This window comes from Lemur catta, unplaced genomic scaffold (assembly GCF_020740605.2).
Source record: "Lemur catta isolate mLemCat1 unplaced genomic scaffold, mLemCat1.pri scaffold_65_ctg1, whole genome shotgun sequence".
Lineage (NCBI taxonomy): Eukaryota > Metazoa > Chordata > Mammalia > Primates > Lemuridae > Lemur > Lemur catta.
This window is the reverse complement of record NW_025423864.1, coordinates 853,128-870,623: the sequence shown is the minus strand read 5'-3', so window position 1 is coordinate 870,623 and position 17,496 is coordinate 853,128. Positions and strand designations below refer to the sequence as shown.

General features: G+C 51.5%; 1 protein-coding gene across 1 annotated transcript; it reads right to left on the bottom strand.

Moving 5' to 3' along the window:
• Nucleotides 1–11,599: 11,599 nt before the first annotated feature.
• On the bottom strand, nucleotides 11,600–14,536 carry LOC123629959 (neuroblastoma breakpoint family member 4-like). The gene is made up of 5 exons (XM_045539310.1): nucleotides 14,510–14,536; nucleotides 13,499–13,668; nucleotides 12,853–13,081; nucleotides 11,994–12,162; nucleotides 11,600–11,886 (listed from the first exon to the last, which is right to left on the bottom strand). Exons 2-5 carry the CDS (start codon nucleotides 13,505–13,507, stop codon nucleotides 11,751–11,753), a joined length of 543 nt encoding a protein of 180 aa, XP_045395266.1. The 5' UTR covers nucleotides 13,508–13,668; nucleotides 14,510–14,536; the 3' UTR covers nucleotides 11,600–11,750.
• Between the last annotated feature and the right edge of the window lie 2,960 nt (nucleotides 14,537–17,496).

Below are 17,496 nucleotides of genomic sequence, written 5' to 3'. Positions count from 1 at the left end.
TACTACTGGAAATAAGGAAATGGGGTCTGATAAAATGTCCCATGTTTGTCAATTGTTTGTACAATATGATTGACACTTACCAGGGATAGACAGGCCATGGGGGACCTTGGTCCTGTGAGCCCTGGGGGCATTGGAGATGGGGAGGAGGGCTGGCAAGAGTTGCTTGTGACAAAGTCACTTCATGGAACATGGAAAGGAAGTCATTTCTCCTCCAGGGATCCTGGCAAAATGTGGAGTGAAGAGGAGAGGCCAGAAAGCTGTGTAAAGGTCTTCCAGGAACAACCTCCAAGACCCAAGTGCAGATGCTGGAGCCTCCCCTTGGCCTGATGGCGTCTCCCGTGGCCACGGCCCACCTGCGCTAGGGCTCAGCTGGGTCCGGCTGTCTAGGGCCTCACCAACCCTGACTCTTCCCGGCTTCCCAAGACCTTGCACCAGACTGCAAGCCCAGGACATAGCCTTTTTGCTATAAAAGAAGGATCTTAATTTCCAAAGAAAGCACTTGAGGAACAGAAGAGCAGGTTTCTCCCCTATATAAGCAGAATAACTTTAAAATGGCACAAAAAGGAAGAATTTGAGAGAAATCATGGCAGACAGTCAGCAGGTTTTGCCTCTGGAATAAATACAAATGCCCTCATCTGTTTACCCGAGTACCTGGGACCGGCCGGTGGTGGGTGGGGCTGACTGGCTGGCTACATCCTTCCGGAGGGTCTTCCCATACAGGAGAGTCTGGAAGACTAAAAACTGCATTGCCTGGAGTCCCCTGCAGCTAGCACTCTCTAAGTTCCTGGGATTTTAGAGGCAGTCGAAGCAGAAGCAGCTTTAAGACTGTGTGTTCCAGTGTTAATTCTCCCACTTTGAGGAGTTGAGAGGCAGTTTGGGAGGTGGCAGCAAACTCCTGATTTGGGGATTAAAGTTCTGGCTCCAATGGCTGCCTAAAAGTGAGTCCATTCTGTGAAGTGCTGAGAGTCATTCCTGGAACCCTGGGCTGATACTCACCCCTCCAAACCTCCTAACGATTGTGTGAGCGTGTAATTCCCTGTATTCAATCCCTTTCCGAGTAACAGACATAAAGGTGGCTTCTGTTCCCTACTGATACAAATCCTTAGTCAGAGACCCATCTGGTCCAAGCTTCATCTTTCCTTACTTATTCTATTCTTACTTCTCAAATTGTTTTTGAGGTTCTCTTCTTATCCAGCTTCACATTTTATTTACCCCTGGAAAAAGCATACATTTGAGAGTTCAGTAGATCTTATTTTAGAATCTCACTCTCCCACTGATAATCCGCGTCACCGTGGGTAAAGTTTTTAGTCTCCAGCCTCTGTTTTCTGGTCTCTAAAACATGCCCAGGGGCACCTTTCCTGTCAGTCGGGGTGCAGCTCAGGAGAGAAGTCCTGGAGGCCCCTAGCAGGACAGAGGGTAACACTAAACCGGTCCTTCCCACAGTGAGCTCCACGGTCATCAGTTATCATTTCCAGTGTTGGAGACGGTCACTCCCCCACCAGGGATACACAGCCCAAGCCCCTCTTCAGTAGTTGGGGTGAAAGAGAAGCTCGGTGTAGGGTCTTTCCTGTCCCCGTGTCCATGGGCTGGATGGCACACATCTCAGCACCCGCGTGATGTCCCCAGAGCTTCATGGTGACACAGCCTCTGCTCAGTGCCCTGCAAAGATGTGGACTCCTCACCCCTGGGGATCTGGTCTCTCAGGCCTTGTCTGAGTCTTGCTGGAGTCCACGTGTACGTTGTCCAGTTCGTTTCTTTTTCTTTTTCTCTCCTTATATGTCTCTCTCTCCTTCGCTCCCTCTTTCTCCATTTCTGCGTTTTCCCACTCCCCGCGTCTGCTCATCGTTCTCTTTCTCCTACGGGGTGTCCGGCCCCCGCTCTGTTGCAGTGTCTGTCCCACTTCCTGTCATTCCTTCTTCCCAAGTTTGAATTGTCCGCTAACTCCGTGTGTTTCTGCCTCTCTCTTCCCTGTCTCTGTCCCCCTGCGCTTTCCCTGTCCCGGTCCCTCTTCCCCTGCTCTGCCGTCCCCTGAACTCGGCCTCCCTCAGCCTGCTGAGCTCCTTGCCTGCTCTGGGTCCCCCTCTGCTCCTGTCACTCCTTAACCCCCGCTCTCAGTCTGCAGCATCTCCCCGCGCGGGCGACTTCTGCTTCTGGCGGCCGCAGCCTCCCCGTCCCCGCCCTTCCTCTCTGCTCAGCTCCCTCTTCTCCCTTTGCTTTTCTCCTGCTTCTGGCACCGGGTCTGTCCTTCACTCCATTGTTTCTCCAAGTGCACAGGCTCTGTCCCCTGCTGTGTGTCGCATTCTTCTCCCTCACAGGCGTTCTAGTTATCCCTCCCTTACTCTCTGTTTCTGTCCCCCACCCAGCCCAGCGCACAGTCACGGGTGCGGATAAAAAAGATATTCGTTGCCTGGAACAGTAGCTCAAGCACGCAAACACGCCACAGCGAGCACAGCCGGTGGGATGTGATTTGTGCAGAAGAAACACAGAGGGTCGCCAGACAGGCGCAGGTCACTTCCGCCAGCACGAGAGCCCAGGGCCTGCCCGCGGTGGCGAGTGCCCTGGGGACAGCCAGGGGGCGCAGGGTTGGCCCGAGGGGTCACAGGGGGGGAAGCGGAGAGAGGGGTGGGGTCTGCAGAATTCCAGGGTCAGGGAGGAGCCACACAAAACACTTGAACCCACCGACCTACCCACATGGTTGTGTGGGGTGAGGGGGAGGAAGGGCGTCACCGAAGGGCGTTAAGCAGGAAAGTGACAGCACAGCGGATGTCTACCTGGACCTACTGCAGACAAGCCAGGGTGGGGCGTCGGGGGTGGCCCTGACTCATCTCAGAATGATTTTAACCCGGGATAAACGTGGATCTTAAGCAGAGCAAACAGGACTCAGAAAAACCCCACGTGACACCAGGGCCGAAGGGGTTTTAACACACGGGGCGGCTGCTGACCCTGGTTGTGACTGACCGGGGTCCTGGGTGGCCCGGAGATCACACACCTGACGGCTCAGCTCCGCCCTTGCTCTGCCGGGTGCCTGCCGCTCACCTCAGCCATGAACCTCTCCAGAGCAGGGGCGATAGGAAATCTGCAATCTTTGTCCCCAAGCTTCCCGGGGTATCTGGAATATAGTAAGGCCGCAACATGAAATAAAGCCATCTCCCCCAGCTCCTTTCCCTGTGGACAGACAGCCACTCGGAGCTTGTGGCCCCTGGGGACTCCGAGCCACACGCGCCTACAGGCTCACCGCTCCCTCTGCGTCTTGTCTCCAGGACTGTGGCCCGACAGGGCTTTTCCACATGCAGCTTCTCCATGTCCGGATCCTGCCCCGCAACACCCCCGGCATCTCCTCTCCACACCGTCGTCAGCGGGCGCTTTGAAGCAAAAATCGCTTGAAATCATCAACTGACTTCCATCTTAGGAAATAACCAAAAATGTGGACAGAAATGACTACAGAACAGTGTTAGATCCAATATTCAATGTCAAATTTTGTGCTTTATGGTTCTGAGATATAAACCCCCAGCTCGAGAAAATTTCTAGTACCTAGCTAACTTGTGTGAATATTGCTGGGCATAGGGACAGAAAAGGAAAGATTACATAAGAGTTAATATGCTTTTGGCAGCAAGTAACAGAAAGTTTGTCTCAATAGGGCTTAAGCGATAAAGGATTTTGTTGGCTCACGGCAGTGGAGATGCAGAAGTTTGGGCTTTGCGATTCTCGCACTCTGTCCTCCTCCTTTGGAGACCTTTATTCTTACAGATGCAGGGAGCTGCCAACTGAGACAATAGTCACGACAAGTGGGAGAGAAAGTCTCTTATCTAACTGTGAAATTAAACTCCCCTCTTCATTCTGATTGGAATCATTTAGTATATGCACTTGTCCCTGAACTAGGAACTGTCACCAGGGAAATGCCACACACTGATTGGCTTAAACCTGGGTTCCTAAAATAATTCCTAGCAGAAGAATGGAATTATCTGACTGGCTTAGGCTGGATCTGGAGTCAATTCCCAAAACCACATTGTTCCTGCTCTAAAGAGCAATGAGGAGACAGATGTTCACACACAAAGAGAACTGCGGAGACGCGTCTAGTCCCTCACTTGGATCAAAGTAGTGTGAAAGATTAAAAAATATTCACAAGACAAAAAGTTGAAACTGACATTTCAGTAGAAGTGAGAAGTCCAAGCCAGAAATCCTGAGGAGGTCCCTGAACTTCCCATAGGATGTAGGAAGAGAAGTTTGGAGTTGGTTTTATCAAAGTCACAAAGAGCAGGACAGAACGACCCAGCTTTATCTGGGTAACACACATAGAATAAGTAACAATGCCTAACAATAAGTAGGGGGGGGGGAACAGTGAGGAGGAGGTATAATTGCACAAAAGCAAATGCTGGGGTGAAAATACTGAAATATAATAGTCTCTGCCATTGGATAAGGGAACTGTGATTGTTTTTCTCCTTTCTAGTTTTCCCAATATTCTTCTAATGAGAATATATTAATTTTACGATTAGAAAGTATAAAAATAAATGGCTGTTAATGGTGGTTTCCAGATGTAACTTACTCTGAGACGTGCCATTCCCATGACCCATTCTTTACTCGCCATACACAAAAGCCAAATGCACAGTAATAAATTTTCTGATATTTGTTATGCACTGAATTGTTAAGCTCTTGGGAGGCCTGGCAAGATAAAAGTCCCTAGTCAACAAGTACTCAAGGGCTGACACATCACGTGTTGAAACTGTGGTATATTTGTGGTTGAAGGCTATGCTTATGTTAAAAAGTTAATTGTTACTGAGTCAGTAAGAGATAACTCTGGCTCCAGCAGAGAAACTGATTAAACTGGGAAGCCTCAGCAGAGCTCCCGCTGCAAGGAGAAGCACATTCTTGTCTCTAGGCGACTTTCCAGGAGCAGCAGGGTGAGTCCCTGGGAGGCAAGAATTCTGTGCAGTGACCATCACATGCACACACAGCGGCATAATAAAATCTTTTCTTGATACAGATAAAAACCAACAAACTCTCATGGCACAAACTCACTTTAATCAGCTTCATTATTTTCTCTGTTTTGTACTATTTAAATCATCTTCATTTCTCTTCTCTCCTTTCTTTTTTAATTTCTTTTCCACATTAACAGGGTTTGGATTAGCAAGGATTTCACTCACTGAACTGCCCGTGTGTCAGGAAGTGAGAGGTTTTGTATCCTCCTGGAAACCCTTTATTTGCGAGGGACTTGGCCTGCCACGCTCTTAGGCACCAGAGCTGCCTCTTCTTTCCTCGTCTCTGCGCGGACGCTGCTGACGGGCCGCTGGCCAGGAGGACATGGGCTCGCCCAGGTCGGGCCTCCAGACTCACGCCCAGCCCAGTGGTCTCAAGACATAACTTTCTTTATTGGAGTTTGGTGAGAACTATGAATTTCTTAACCTCGTATTGAATTTGGTTAAAATAAAAAATCCTAAGCCGGTAAAGGTCAACCAACAGTGAAGAGAATTTTGATTATCTTAAAATTATAGAGAAGAGACAGTAGAGATTTGTTGGTTTCAGCTCCTGGTGAGGTTGAAAAAATTCAAAGCCAGAGAAATTAAACTCATCCTCTAAATGTGCACAGCGGGTCCTGGCAAAGGCAGGGTGAGGATTCAGGGTTCCTGGGACCCTGGTGATGCCGGGCAGTCCTCTCAGCTCTGTTCCATGCAGCCCCTCCTGGTGGCATTGCCAACACACGCTGCCCTAGAGCAACCACCCTCGTTGAAATCCCACATGTGGGCATATCACAAATTGTATGCAAGAGAAAAGGAAATGTCTCAAAAGTATGGACAGACAGTGCATGTCAGAAGAACAATGGAAGTCAAAATCAGAGAGTGTCTTATGGGATCCTGGGGCACAACTACCCAGGAAAATGCCTTTGGGGAGGGAGAGGGACAGAGTGGGGAATGAAATCACATTCTGGGAACCCATTCTGGTGCTTTGGGAAGTGGCTCAGAGGAGCTGCAGTTCTGCTGGAACACCGCTACGGAGGGCCACGCTGATAATCGTAATAAATTTATCACAAGGTTTTAAAAATGGCCTCCTGTACCCTGTGCTCTACATTGTTCCCATTGTCCAAATGCAGCCTGAATTCTGTTAATTTTGCTAGAAAAGCGAACAGGGGGAAACAACATAAGTCTGCCATCAAAGGGACATCCAGCCTCTAGCTCAGCCGGCTGCCTCTGTGCATGAGCAGGCACCATTCCCCTCAGTGTAAGCGCCCTCCCTCCCCAGCGCAGCAGGACCCAGCGGAGAGTCTAGGCAACATCTTGTCTCATCCTGTGCATAGTCAGACACTGGCAAAAATAGTATAGGTTACTGCCACTACTGTACGTTTTACCACCAGCATCCCTGGCTGCTAAACCGGTTGTGTTCTCCACCTACACAATAGCGTACGTGCTCCACCTCTCTTTACCCAAAATAGACACGAGCAATGGACTGTGTCAGCCCTAACAGCCCCCACCTCCCGGTCTCACATTAATCTAGTCGGCAGGCCCCAAGCAAACCACCTCCCCGTGCTCATGCACCTGTGCAACGCCTTCCCCCACCCGCAAACATTGTCTCTGGGCTTGCTTTGCCCCACGGACATTGCCAAGTGGGATGCAAACAGAGGCTTGGGAAGCCCTCGCACACCGGAGCTGTCTCTCTTGGCACACTCCCCGGTGAGGTCTGGCTAGTCTCCACGCTGCAAGGAAAGTCAGCCTAGACTGCTGAAGATGGGGGTGCACAGGCACGGAGCCCCAGACAGGGAGATCTAAAGGTGGAAGCCTACAAAGGGTCCCCCAGAGTCAGACTCCCCGCTGCACATCCCTCAACCACACATGTACACATGGGGCAAAAGAACTGCCTGGCAGAGCCTGGTCTACCCACAGGAGCACAAGAAGGAATAAATAGCTGCTGCTCGAAGCCACTACACATTGGGGTGGCTTGTTATTCAGAAATAGGCAACTGAACCAGCACTAACCCCCTACTGGGGGTTGTAAGGGGCTCTTCTGTATCCTCTCCGTACAGGAGCAGAAAGGGAGAGGGGAAATTAAGGCTGAAAAAATATCCTCAAGGAGTAATGGTTCTGCCACCTCCTCAGGCAAAGTCCCTTAGCAAATTAGTCTCTTTGTTTCTCTCTCCACTATATAAGGATAATAGCAACCGATCTTATACATGCCCAGCATGTGTCGTGTGGGGTTAGAAGGGATGATGCATTCATTCATTCATTTATATCACAGCTTGGTTGAAAGAAGATTTAGGCAGGTTAGGGCAATGGATGAAATGTTTTTCATGCCCCATAAGCAAAGGTGGTTCATAAATTTCAGATAGTACAGTGTTTACCAAAATATTTTCTCCACCTATCAACTCGCTCTTTTCCCTAGTCTTCTCTACCAACATTTTCATAAGGAACATTTGTATTGTTTTACCTAAATAATTATTAGCCTAATTAATGATTGATCACCTTTAACTTTTTCCACTTTGAAATAGAAACACTTGGCTTTCAGCAGGACCTGATCAGTTTTGGGGGTGAAGGTCAGGCGATTTAGACAAGGGGCAAGGTTAAAGAAAGGGGGGCTGAATCGGAGATTTGGGCCAATTAACCATGTGGCCAGGCCGCAGTGGACTGTCTAACTTTGGGTAGGCACTTGGGCACACGGGCCCCACCATAAAAATTATTCAGGGTTGTCACAAAAGTAAGAACTACTCACATAATGACCCTGCTCTCATTCCCACCCCTTAGACTGAAATAAAGTGACAAAGAAGGTAGGTTTTTTATTTGTTCAAAGTTATGGGGTACATGAGAAATTTTGTGTCATGTACATAACATGTAATAGTCCAGTCAGGGTATTCAGGGTGTGTGTCATCCAAGGACAGTACACTTTTGTTGAGTACAGTCATCCTAATCTGCCATCAAACACTGAATTTATGCCTTCTATCTTACTTTACGTTAGTACCCTTTAACTCACTTCTCTTCATCCTTCCCCATCCCCCTCCAATGCTTGGAGTTTGTTATCTATTTTTCTACTCACTACCTCCAGGTATTCAAAATTTTTATCTCCCGCCTATAAGTGAGAACACATAATATTTGTCTTTTTGTGCCTGGCTTATTTCACTTAACATAATGACTTCCAGTTCCATCCATGTTGCTGCAAATGACATGATTTCCTTCTCTTTATGACTGAGTAGTATTGTGTTGTGTACACACACACCACATTTTCTCCATCCACTCATTCACTGATGGACACTTAGGTTGGTTCCATGTCCTCGCTGCTGTGAACAGCGCTGCAATAAGCGTGCGCGAGCAGGCGTCCCTATGACACATTGATTCCTTTTCCTGTGGGGAGGTACCCAGTAGTGACATTGCTGGATCAAATGATAATTCCATTTTTAGTTTTTTGAGAAATCTCCGTTGTGCTTTCCATAGTGGCTGTACTACTTTACATTCCCTCCACCAGTGTATACGGGTTTCCTTTACAAGGAGGTAAATTGTGTAGGTAAATTAAGCGCATTGAAAATCCACTTATCAGTGACTGTGTGTGGGTGTGTCTGGTTTTAGATCATTAATGTGCAATAATAACCCGTGTGCGGGCCTCCTGACTTTGTGCTCTGGCCTGACATTTCATTTCCGAATGACCATTGGGAGCCCAAGAGGATCCAAGAGAGGGAAGCACACAGGAGAGGAGGATCAGAGTGGGAGGAAGAAGTTTGGAGACTCTGGATGACTTTGGGGGAGGCGGTTCTGTTTGGTTTTTGTTTTTTTCTTTTACCAATAACTTTTGATGAATAAATGAGTCAAGCCAATCTAACTATTGCAGTTGTTATTGCTGTGGTTGATGACATCTCAGACATCACAGAGTTCTAAGCTCCTACCGAGCACCTCTCCAGACACGTGAGCAGATGCAAAATGGAGCCCTGGACTGGCCAGCCGGGTTTTGTATGGTCTAAGTCCATGACAAATTGGAGAGCAAATGACAGTCAGCCTTTCTGATCTTCATGGTAAGATGTCAGTTTTTCTATTTGCTCCTGAAGCACGTGACTCTTTTCCACCAGCTACATAACAATTTGGTTCTTGTCTTGAAGCGCAAACTATTATCCCGCATCTGTCAGAGAGATTGATGCACGGGATATCTCCAAACGTTTGTGTACTGAGGGATACACTAGAGTGTCCAGGTTCTATCTGTGCTTTAAGCTGGGACTGTAAGAACACACGTCCTCAGGGGAAACTCTTCACAGTGACAACCAGCGCACGCCGAATGGCTACTACACCTCCAGCTGATTGACAGGAAATGATTTTTTAAAAAAAGCCGTATGGAAAATGTTTCTCCATCTTGTGCAAAGGCAGGCATTTTGGGTACCCAAATTCAAGGCGAGAAAACAGAATCCCCCTGCAGAGATTCCAGAAAGCAACACAGCCCTGCTGACACTTTGATTTTAGTGCAGTGAGACCCATGTCAGATTTCTCATCTCCAGAATATAAACCAATACATCTGCGGCTGGAGTCAGGCTCAGCAGTGGGATGGCGTGACCTCAAGGGCTCCAGGCTGCATGTCCCTTTCATGGGGGACATTCTTGTGCTTTGGACTCTCCAGAACCACAAGGTGAGGGTGTGGCCAGTGGGGGTCTGGGGAGGTGGGTGGTGCAAAGGGACAGTTCTGTGCATCATGTAGAATGTGCCCTAAGCCTGGGGAGTCCCCATGGAAGAGTCCCCAGAATCACGGAAAGGAGGCGGGGTGAGATGCTGCTCTTGTGAGAAGACAGAGGCTGCAGGGGGAGGGACCAGGGTGAGCTGTGAGCAGAGAGTGGGATCCAGGGGTGACCTAGAGAGAGGGGCTGCCATGCTGGGGCCAGGGAAGAGAATCACCTGTTGTTCAGCTCACATTCCCCTTCCTCCTCCTCCTCCCCCCTCCTAGGCCCAAACCCTCCCTGCCCATCCCCCTCTGGCTCCCCCTCCATCTCAGGATGCCACACGGGGGTGCTATGGTCAGAAGGCCCAGGTCCCCCCATTTCTTACATTGAAATCCTAACCTGCAGTGTCATGGTAATATCAATAGAAGATGGGACCTTTAGGGAATGATTCGTTCCTAAGGGCAGAGCCCTCTTGAATGGGATGAGGGCCCACATAGAAGACCCCAGAGAGCTGCCTTCTAGCACGTGGGGACACAAAGAGAAAGGGCCATGGACGAATCAGGAAAGGGGTCCTCGTCAGACAGCGAGCCTGCTGGTGCCCCTTGGACCTGTCAGCCTCCGACCTGGAAGAGAACGAATTTCATTTGCTCATAAGCCCCCGGTTCATGGGTTTTGTCGCAGCAGCTGGAATAAGCTAGGACGGGGGTGACAGGGACTAGCACAATAGGCTCACGAGCACATTTTAATTTATTTTAAATAACTTTATTTGAGGTCAAAGAAAATATTTTAACATAAAATATTATGCTTTCTCTTTATGATAAATACAGGGTAAAATATGGGAAAGGGTACTGTACAGAAATAAATAGGGAAATTAAAATATTTATTCTGAATATTATCCATGTCAACTGTTATAGTTTTTTTTTTTTTTCAGGTAGAAATGGTACTTTTTCTGAAACACTTTTAGTTTTTTCATAGTTCCAGCAGTACTTGGTATCTGCAAAAAGAAAAAAAAATCCAGTGAGAGTCTGTGAGGTCCTACTGGTGGCTGAGTCGGGAGGGGTGGCTGAGGGGGACGGACCCAGGGCCACACTGGGCTCCTGCAGGAGGCTGGGCTGAAGTGGACAGTGACAGCCACAGGGGAGAAGGAAACCTCCCTGAACTTAAGGTCACCCTGAGGGGCAGGATATAGGGACCCTGTCCCCGCCCAACCAGGACCTGGTTCTATCAGCCACTTTCTTCCCTTGTTTGCAGAAAAGTGATGGCTTTTCACGCCTCCTGGTGGGGGACATGCTCAGTGTCACCCACCAGACTCAGAGACAGACACTGCAGGGGGAGGGGCCCCTGGCAGAGTAACAGGCCCTCTTATACCCCCACGACCCAGACTTTCAGGGAGGGGGGGGGCGGCTGTGGGAAGAGCCCGGCTGTGAGAGCCAGCAGGGACCTCGGACTCCTCCACGTCCCGTCCCCCTTGGACTGACGAGGAGAGCGTGGTGCCGAAGGGCTGAGACTCCACTAAAGCCACGTGACCTGTTGCTGACAACCCCGGAACTAGAACCCCGGCCTGAGGCCCTTTCCACACTGTTTGGAAGGAGGAGAGAAAGGGTCCAATGGAGAAATGAACAAGCCACTGCAGGCTGTGGGTCACGCTGGCTGGGACAGGGATCAGGATTTAGAAACAGCAATAGTATTTTCCTAGAGAGGGTCGGCAAAGAAAGGAAGAAGGAGAGGTTCCAAATGGAATTGCACAGAGAGAGCAGGGACTCTTGCCTGGACTTGTGGAGGTAGAAACGGGAAGGAAATGGACAGAGAGCAGATGCTTAAGGACCCCATGGTCTATGAGGATTGATGTCCCGCCCTGTGCAACTACTTCTGCACTGACGTCACTTTAGGGTCCCTTCAGTGTCCTTCAGCTAATGTTGGCTCAAATGAGTCCACAGTGCCTGGACACTGAGTCCCTGCAAACGCCACCCTCATCACACAGCCCTGCACCTCTGGGGCTGAACACAAAGCTGACAAGGCCACTGCAGGTCTCCTGCCTGGGACCAGGTTCTAAGTTACTTTTTGCCATGAGCAATAAATGTGCTCACTTTTAACTGTTCTCATTCAGAGGTTGGAGGGAGTCACAGCAGGGGCTGCTCCTAGGGAGCTACAGGTCGCCAAGGATGGAAAAGAAGGAAAACTCTTGAGTCCTGGCAGGCGCATTCCAGGGACCTGGCTGGCCTTGCAAAGTCAATGATCAACTTGACCATCGAGACCAGACGGAGGTTACAGCGGCTGTTGGAGGGAACACACGTGGCAGAGAAAGAGCAGCGGGAGAGGAGCTGTCTGCTTGCACAGAGAGCAGCAGGAGTGTGTGTGTGTGAGACCGCAGGTGGGGTTACCTCTGCACCCGCAGCTGCAGGCCTGAGAAACTGCACGTGACTCTCCACTTGCTGAACAGCAACTTTCTCTCGCTCATCCTCGGTTTCAGGGCACTCGGGCCAGCGAGCAGGGGAGAGACCGTCTGGGCCAGTGCAGGGAGTCTTGGCTGGGCTCCTGGGAATCCAAGAACTAGAAGACAGACCAGAGGGAAGGGCAGAGGCTCAGATGATACAAGTTACCAGGACAGGGGTCTGGGATTCGCATCCTGTGAGCACTGGGCACTTCTCAGGAGCCCTCCCCATGGGGCCAGCCGGGGGCTCCTGACCTCTCGTGACTCTCGTCTCATCCTGGGTACCTGGGGCTTGTCACCTCTCAGATGACGGCATGGCCTGACAGAGGAGGCCCAGGCCACAGGCTCCAGGAGGAGATAGAGGGGACAGAGAGCAAGGAGGGGCAGGACAGGATGTGGGGCCTGGGAGGGCTGTGTTAAGACAGTCTGAGCAAAGTGGGTCCTTCTGAGAAGGAAACTGAGGACATGGCCCTGCCATGCCTGCAGGTGATGAACTAGAGGGGCAGTCACAGGGGAGACTGATTTGGACAGTTTCTAAAAAAAGGTTGTGCTTTGCTTCAAAAAGAAGATTAAAGAAACGGAATAAAACCTGGATATGTGAGCAAATTGACCTGTGGGCCCAGGATCAACACTGTTAAAAAAAATCCATGTGAAATCACTATGTAAGTGATAAATCACCGAAAGATATAAGGACTAGACATGACATGGTCACAGCTTTCATTGAACAATTGGGCCCCAAAGTCCTCTCCACCCCTGCACGGTGACAGCAACCCCAACATCAGAGCCTCCTGCTCCCCTGTCCTGCCCACCTGGGAGGAGCAGCCACTGGTGCCCAGAGTCAGCGCTGGCTGCGAGGATCCAGGGGTCGCAGGGGAGGCTCCATGTGGCAAAGCCACAGCCACGACCCCACTGCTGGTCCAGCTGGAGCTGCAGACAGTCAGTCACCAGGGCGCTTGGCTGCAGCTGTGTGTTTGCAGCTTGCACCTGTGACACGCAGGGGCTCAAGTCTCCACTCCAAGGCCCTTGGGGACAGGCCTCCTGCGTGGGAGTTGAAAGGAGAAGAGGCTTCAGTGGGAACAATCCTAGTGCTCTCTCTGCTACGTCCTCCCAGAACACCCATTTCTGATGTCCCTGCGGGTCAGTGAGACCACCCAGTGACTCTGGCAACACATTGAGTATATAAAGGAGATGTCACCAGTCAGGTGTGAGCCTGGGGAAGCAAAGATCCCAGGTGCCCAGGCTGGTGGAGACACGGCCAGGCACTGGGCAGATGGCAAAGCTCCCAGACCCACCTCCCCTCTGTTCAGAAAATTCTGCCCAAGCACCCGACAGGAACCAACGATGTCTCCAGGGTCAGCCTGCAGGGACATCACTCAGCCCAGGCAGAGGACTGAGCAGAGCGAGGCCACCTGGGACGCCAGTGAGACTGACCAGCTTTCTCACGGGAGGACTCACCCGCTCCATCCAGAACAGACTCGGCCTCAGGCTCGGCAGACAGGGAGGTGGCACTTCTGATCAGCTCTCGGCAGTCAGACAGGTCAGCACCACCAGGAGGGAAACCCTGCTCCGTCAGTGCCTGTGACAGCCCTGTGGTCCCTGCGTCCTCCTGCAGCTCACTGGGCACACTGGGGAGAGGAAGAACCAAAGATGAAGGCAGGAGGGGTGAGACCCCTGAGCACCCCGCAGGGCCTGATGGGAAGCACAAGGGGGGGTTCAATGGCGTGTGGCCTCCCTTCGCAAAGGAGGCAGGACACCCCCTCCTCGGCCTTGGGCACAGCTCGGCTGCCTTGGCCATGGGGGCGAGAAACAGAGACAGAGAGACAGAGAGAAAGAGAGAAAGAGACAGAGACCACATGGCAGTGCAAAGTGCACTGACAAGATGAGGAGCTAAGGAGGAAGAGACCCCAGATGCCCTGTCAGGTGCAGGCAGGACCCACAGCACACAGGGACCCATAACCTTGGGTCAACCCTGGGGACAGATGACGGTGAATTTCACATGCAGCAGTGCAGGGAACATGGGGCCTGAGGCCCTATAGACTCTCTGAGATCTTGTGTGTTCTAGGTCTGCTGTTCCAAACTTGTGCCATGGGGAGACTGTTTGCGAGGACATTCCTGTCAATGACCCAAGGCCACAGTGTGGACAGCAGACAGGCACACCCTGCTGGTCTCAGCCTCACGCAGTAGACCACGTGATCTATCCAAGGGCAAGACACCCTGAGACTGGTCAGTTCCCTTGGTCAGACTCACGCTACTAGGGCCACGAAGGAGACGGACCATGGGGGAGGTGACACCCTTGCTGCAAGGCTCTGCCACCTCTGGGGCAGTGAAGGCATCAGTACAACCAGTGGGCTGGGTTTGCCTCGAGCGTGAAATCTTGGTGACTTTGGCCTCACATTCTGTCCTTAGACACCACCCTGCCCTGGCATGTCGTACTCTTGCTTCTAGCCCCTGATAATTCATTGTCACCTGGAGGCCAGTGATTCTAGATCTTCTTTGTCTTCCTCCTCTTCATAGTTCTCTGCAAACAAATTGAGAAATGTCCAGACATTAAATAGTGCCATTCCCACCGTGACACACGCTGGGCCCATCTGTGCCTGGAGACAGATGACCCGTGTGACCTCGGACACCCTTAGAGAGCTGTGCCCATCTCGTCTGCAGACGTTGACGAAGTAGGGAGGGACCACGTATTGATCCATCTTGTAAAATGCCCCCAACATGGCGGATCGTTGTCATGGTGAGCTCTGAACTTACTGGGAAAAGTTATATTTCGGTCTCAAGGTCACAGGACACTTGCACGGGTTTTTTCTGGATTTCTCCAGCTATGTGTCCCGTCTCTCTTGATATCAAGGACAACTCCACATGTGGCCATGACAGGTGTATTTCCTCTGGTATTCCGACACACCCTGGGCAAGGAGCAGTTGAATTAGAGTGGATAGAGAGATTGTGCCTGGAATCCAGGAACTACGGTACCATTTGCACAGACACAGGCAAGACACCAACCTACTGGGACAGTCACTGGTGCTTTTGTAACAATTATCAGACCCTGCAGGACAGGTCCCAAGTCCCAACATGAAAGAACGGGCTCGTGCAGACCCCTGCCGTGCATGGCCATCAGCGGTGGCTGAGAGTCGGTGACAGTTTCTGCAGTCTCCCCACTCTGCCTAGCTCTGTGGTGCCCACTGTGACCTTGTCGTTGTGTCCCCTGGGTAAGTGTTTGGCCTGGGATTTGGGAGTCACCTGGCTGCCTGACACCCCTGACGTCTATGCCTAACGCTCAGGCGGCCACCCTCATCCACATCAGTGTGTTTCCAGAGTCTGCTGGCATCTCTCTACCTGGTGACAGGTGCGGGGCACAGAGAACGTGGAGGCTCCCTGGGAGGACACTGGGACTCATCTACTTTATACCAGACACACTCACCAGCTGGACCCGGGCAGGCGCAGTCATCTCCTGCATCGGGCAGCAGGACAGCGGGAAGGGCAGCGGGACTCAGAGAGGTCCTGGCCACTGGAGAGGGTGACACGCTGCTCATGAAGTGAGGTCTGCTGGGTGGGATTCGCCTCCTCCTCCTCCCCGCTGAGCCTGGGGGTGCACAGGAGAGTAGGTTAAGCTGAGAGAGATCGGGCACCGCGGCATCCCCGGCTGGTCCTGATCAGGGGACACAGGCAGAGGTCCCAGAGGCGGCGAGGCCACCCCTGAAACAGGAAGACAGCCCTCCTCGGACTGCGGCTCAGGGCGGCTGCCGTGGGGTCTGAGGTAGTGGCAGGCGCTCAGTGCACCGGCCACAGGGCACAGTGATGAGGACAGACACCGCCCTCCCCTGCACGGGGCAATCAGGACATGCAGCGCAGCGACCCGCAGCACATGCCGCAGCTGCTGTGCGTTTGAGTCCCGCTCTCCCTGCCCAGCTGCAGGGAATAGACGCACCTGAGGCAGCGTGGCCTTTAGGAGATCTCGGGCCTTCTAGGCCTTGTTCTCTCAGTACTGGGAAATGATGTGACATTTTTCTTTTTCTTTCTTGTCTCCGTATACTACCTGCTGTGGAATCCCTGCCAACAACCTAAGGCCACCCTTGCAGAGAGAAGCTGCGCCTGTCCTCCCGGTCACCTCCCATGGGAGAGGGAGGTGGTCACCCTGAGTGCAGGGACACCTGAGACTGCTTAGCTCACCTCGGGTCACAGGACTCCAGCTTATTAAACTGGAGAAATTGGTGGGAAGTGGAAACCAGTGTAAGAACCACCAGGTCGACAGACGCATCTTGCCAGGCAGGCCGGGTGAGGGGATCTAGGCTGCACCCTCTGCTGCTCCCTGGAGCGAGATCTCCAGGGGGTGCTGTGGCGCTCATAGCTCATGACTGTCACACTCACCCGGTCTCCATGGGCTCTTGTCCTTCCTGTGTGTTGCTGTCACCTCGAGTTGCTGCAAATACAGTCAGACAGGACCAGTCACCACAGGTACTTGCCTCATGGTCAACACAAACCCAGGGGCCTGTGTAATGCATGGAGGAAAGTACTGCTGGTGTGAGATCAGTTTTCCCTGGAGAATATTCCAGAAGGCCTCAGGCTATGTCTTCTGAGAAGCGGCTAGGCTTCCTGTTCTGAGTCCCTGGGCAGACTGTCCCTGAATTGGTCCATTAGTGTCACACTGTCCTCTGTCCTGTGTCTGGGCAAACAATGAAACATATTTTCCCAGTGAACAGGAAGAGCCTGCCTAGTGGCTCTAGACATGTGGCTACAAGATGCCGTCTTTAGTCCATCAGCTGCTGTGGTTGCTATGGGTACAGATGGGATGATCCACTGAGATCAGGTGATGGGTGCAATCTCCATACCCTCAAATAGGAAAGATCTTTGCTGCTACTTAGAGAACAGGATACTTTTCATTCAAGGATACGGAGGGTGTCAAGGGCCCTGCCCTGTTTTCAGGGATAATTCCAGACTCATTCAAGAGGTGTTTGTATTCTGGTGGATAGACGGCCATTTATCAAGGACAGGTCAACATAGAGAAGAGAGAGACCATGGTCTAGAGTTGAGGAGTCAACACTATCTCCAAAGACATAGGCAAGAATATCCACCCAGTCAGACAGTCACTAATGCTCAGAGTACGCTGTTCAGATCAGCATTTAGAAAGGACATTGCAGGAGACAACAGACATCCCATCTGCAAAGAATGGACTCCTGCAGACACCTGTGTGCACATGCGTCAGTGGTGGCTGTGGTTTGTCACAATTTCTTCAGTCTCCCTACTCTGTGAGCCCTGTGTTCACCACCCTGAACCTGCCATGGAGCCCAGCAGGCACGGAGCCTACCCACAGGACAATGTGGAGTCGTTCCCTTATAACAGAGCACTCACTAGCTGCATCCAGTGCCCTGGAGACTCCCTGCTCATCAAACAGGATGGCACCGGTGCAGGGAGGCTGGTCGGTGTCACACAGGTCACGGTGACTGGCAGAAGTCAGG

Bases quoted from the DNA above. Each gene is read 5' to 3' on its own strand.
- LOC123629959 (XM_045539310.1), bottom strand. The intron at 12,163-12,852 runs GTGGGCAGGACA...TCTGTCTTCTAG, and splicing joins CCAGTGGCTGCTCCTCCCAG to TTCTTGGATTCCCAGGAGCC. The intron at 11,887-11,993 runs GTAACCCCACCT...TCCCTCCAACAG, and splicing joins CTGCAGCTGCGGGTGCAGAG to CCGCTGTAACCTCCGTCTGG.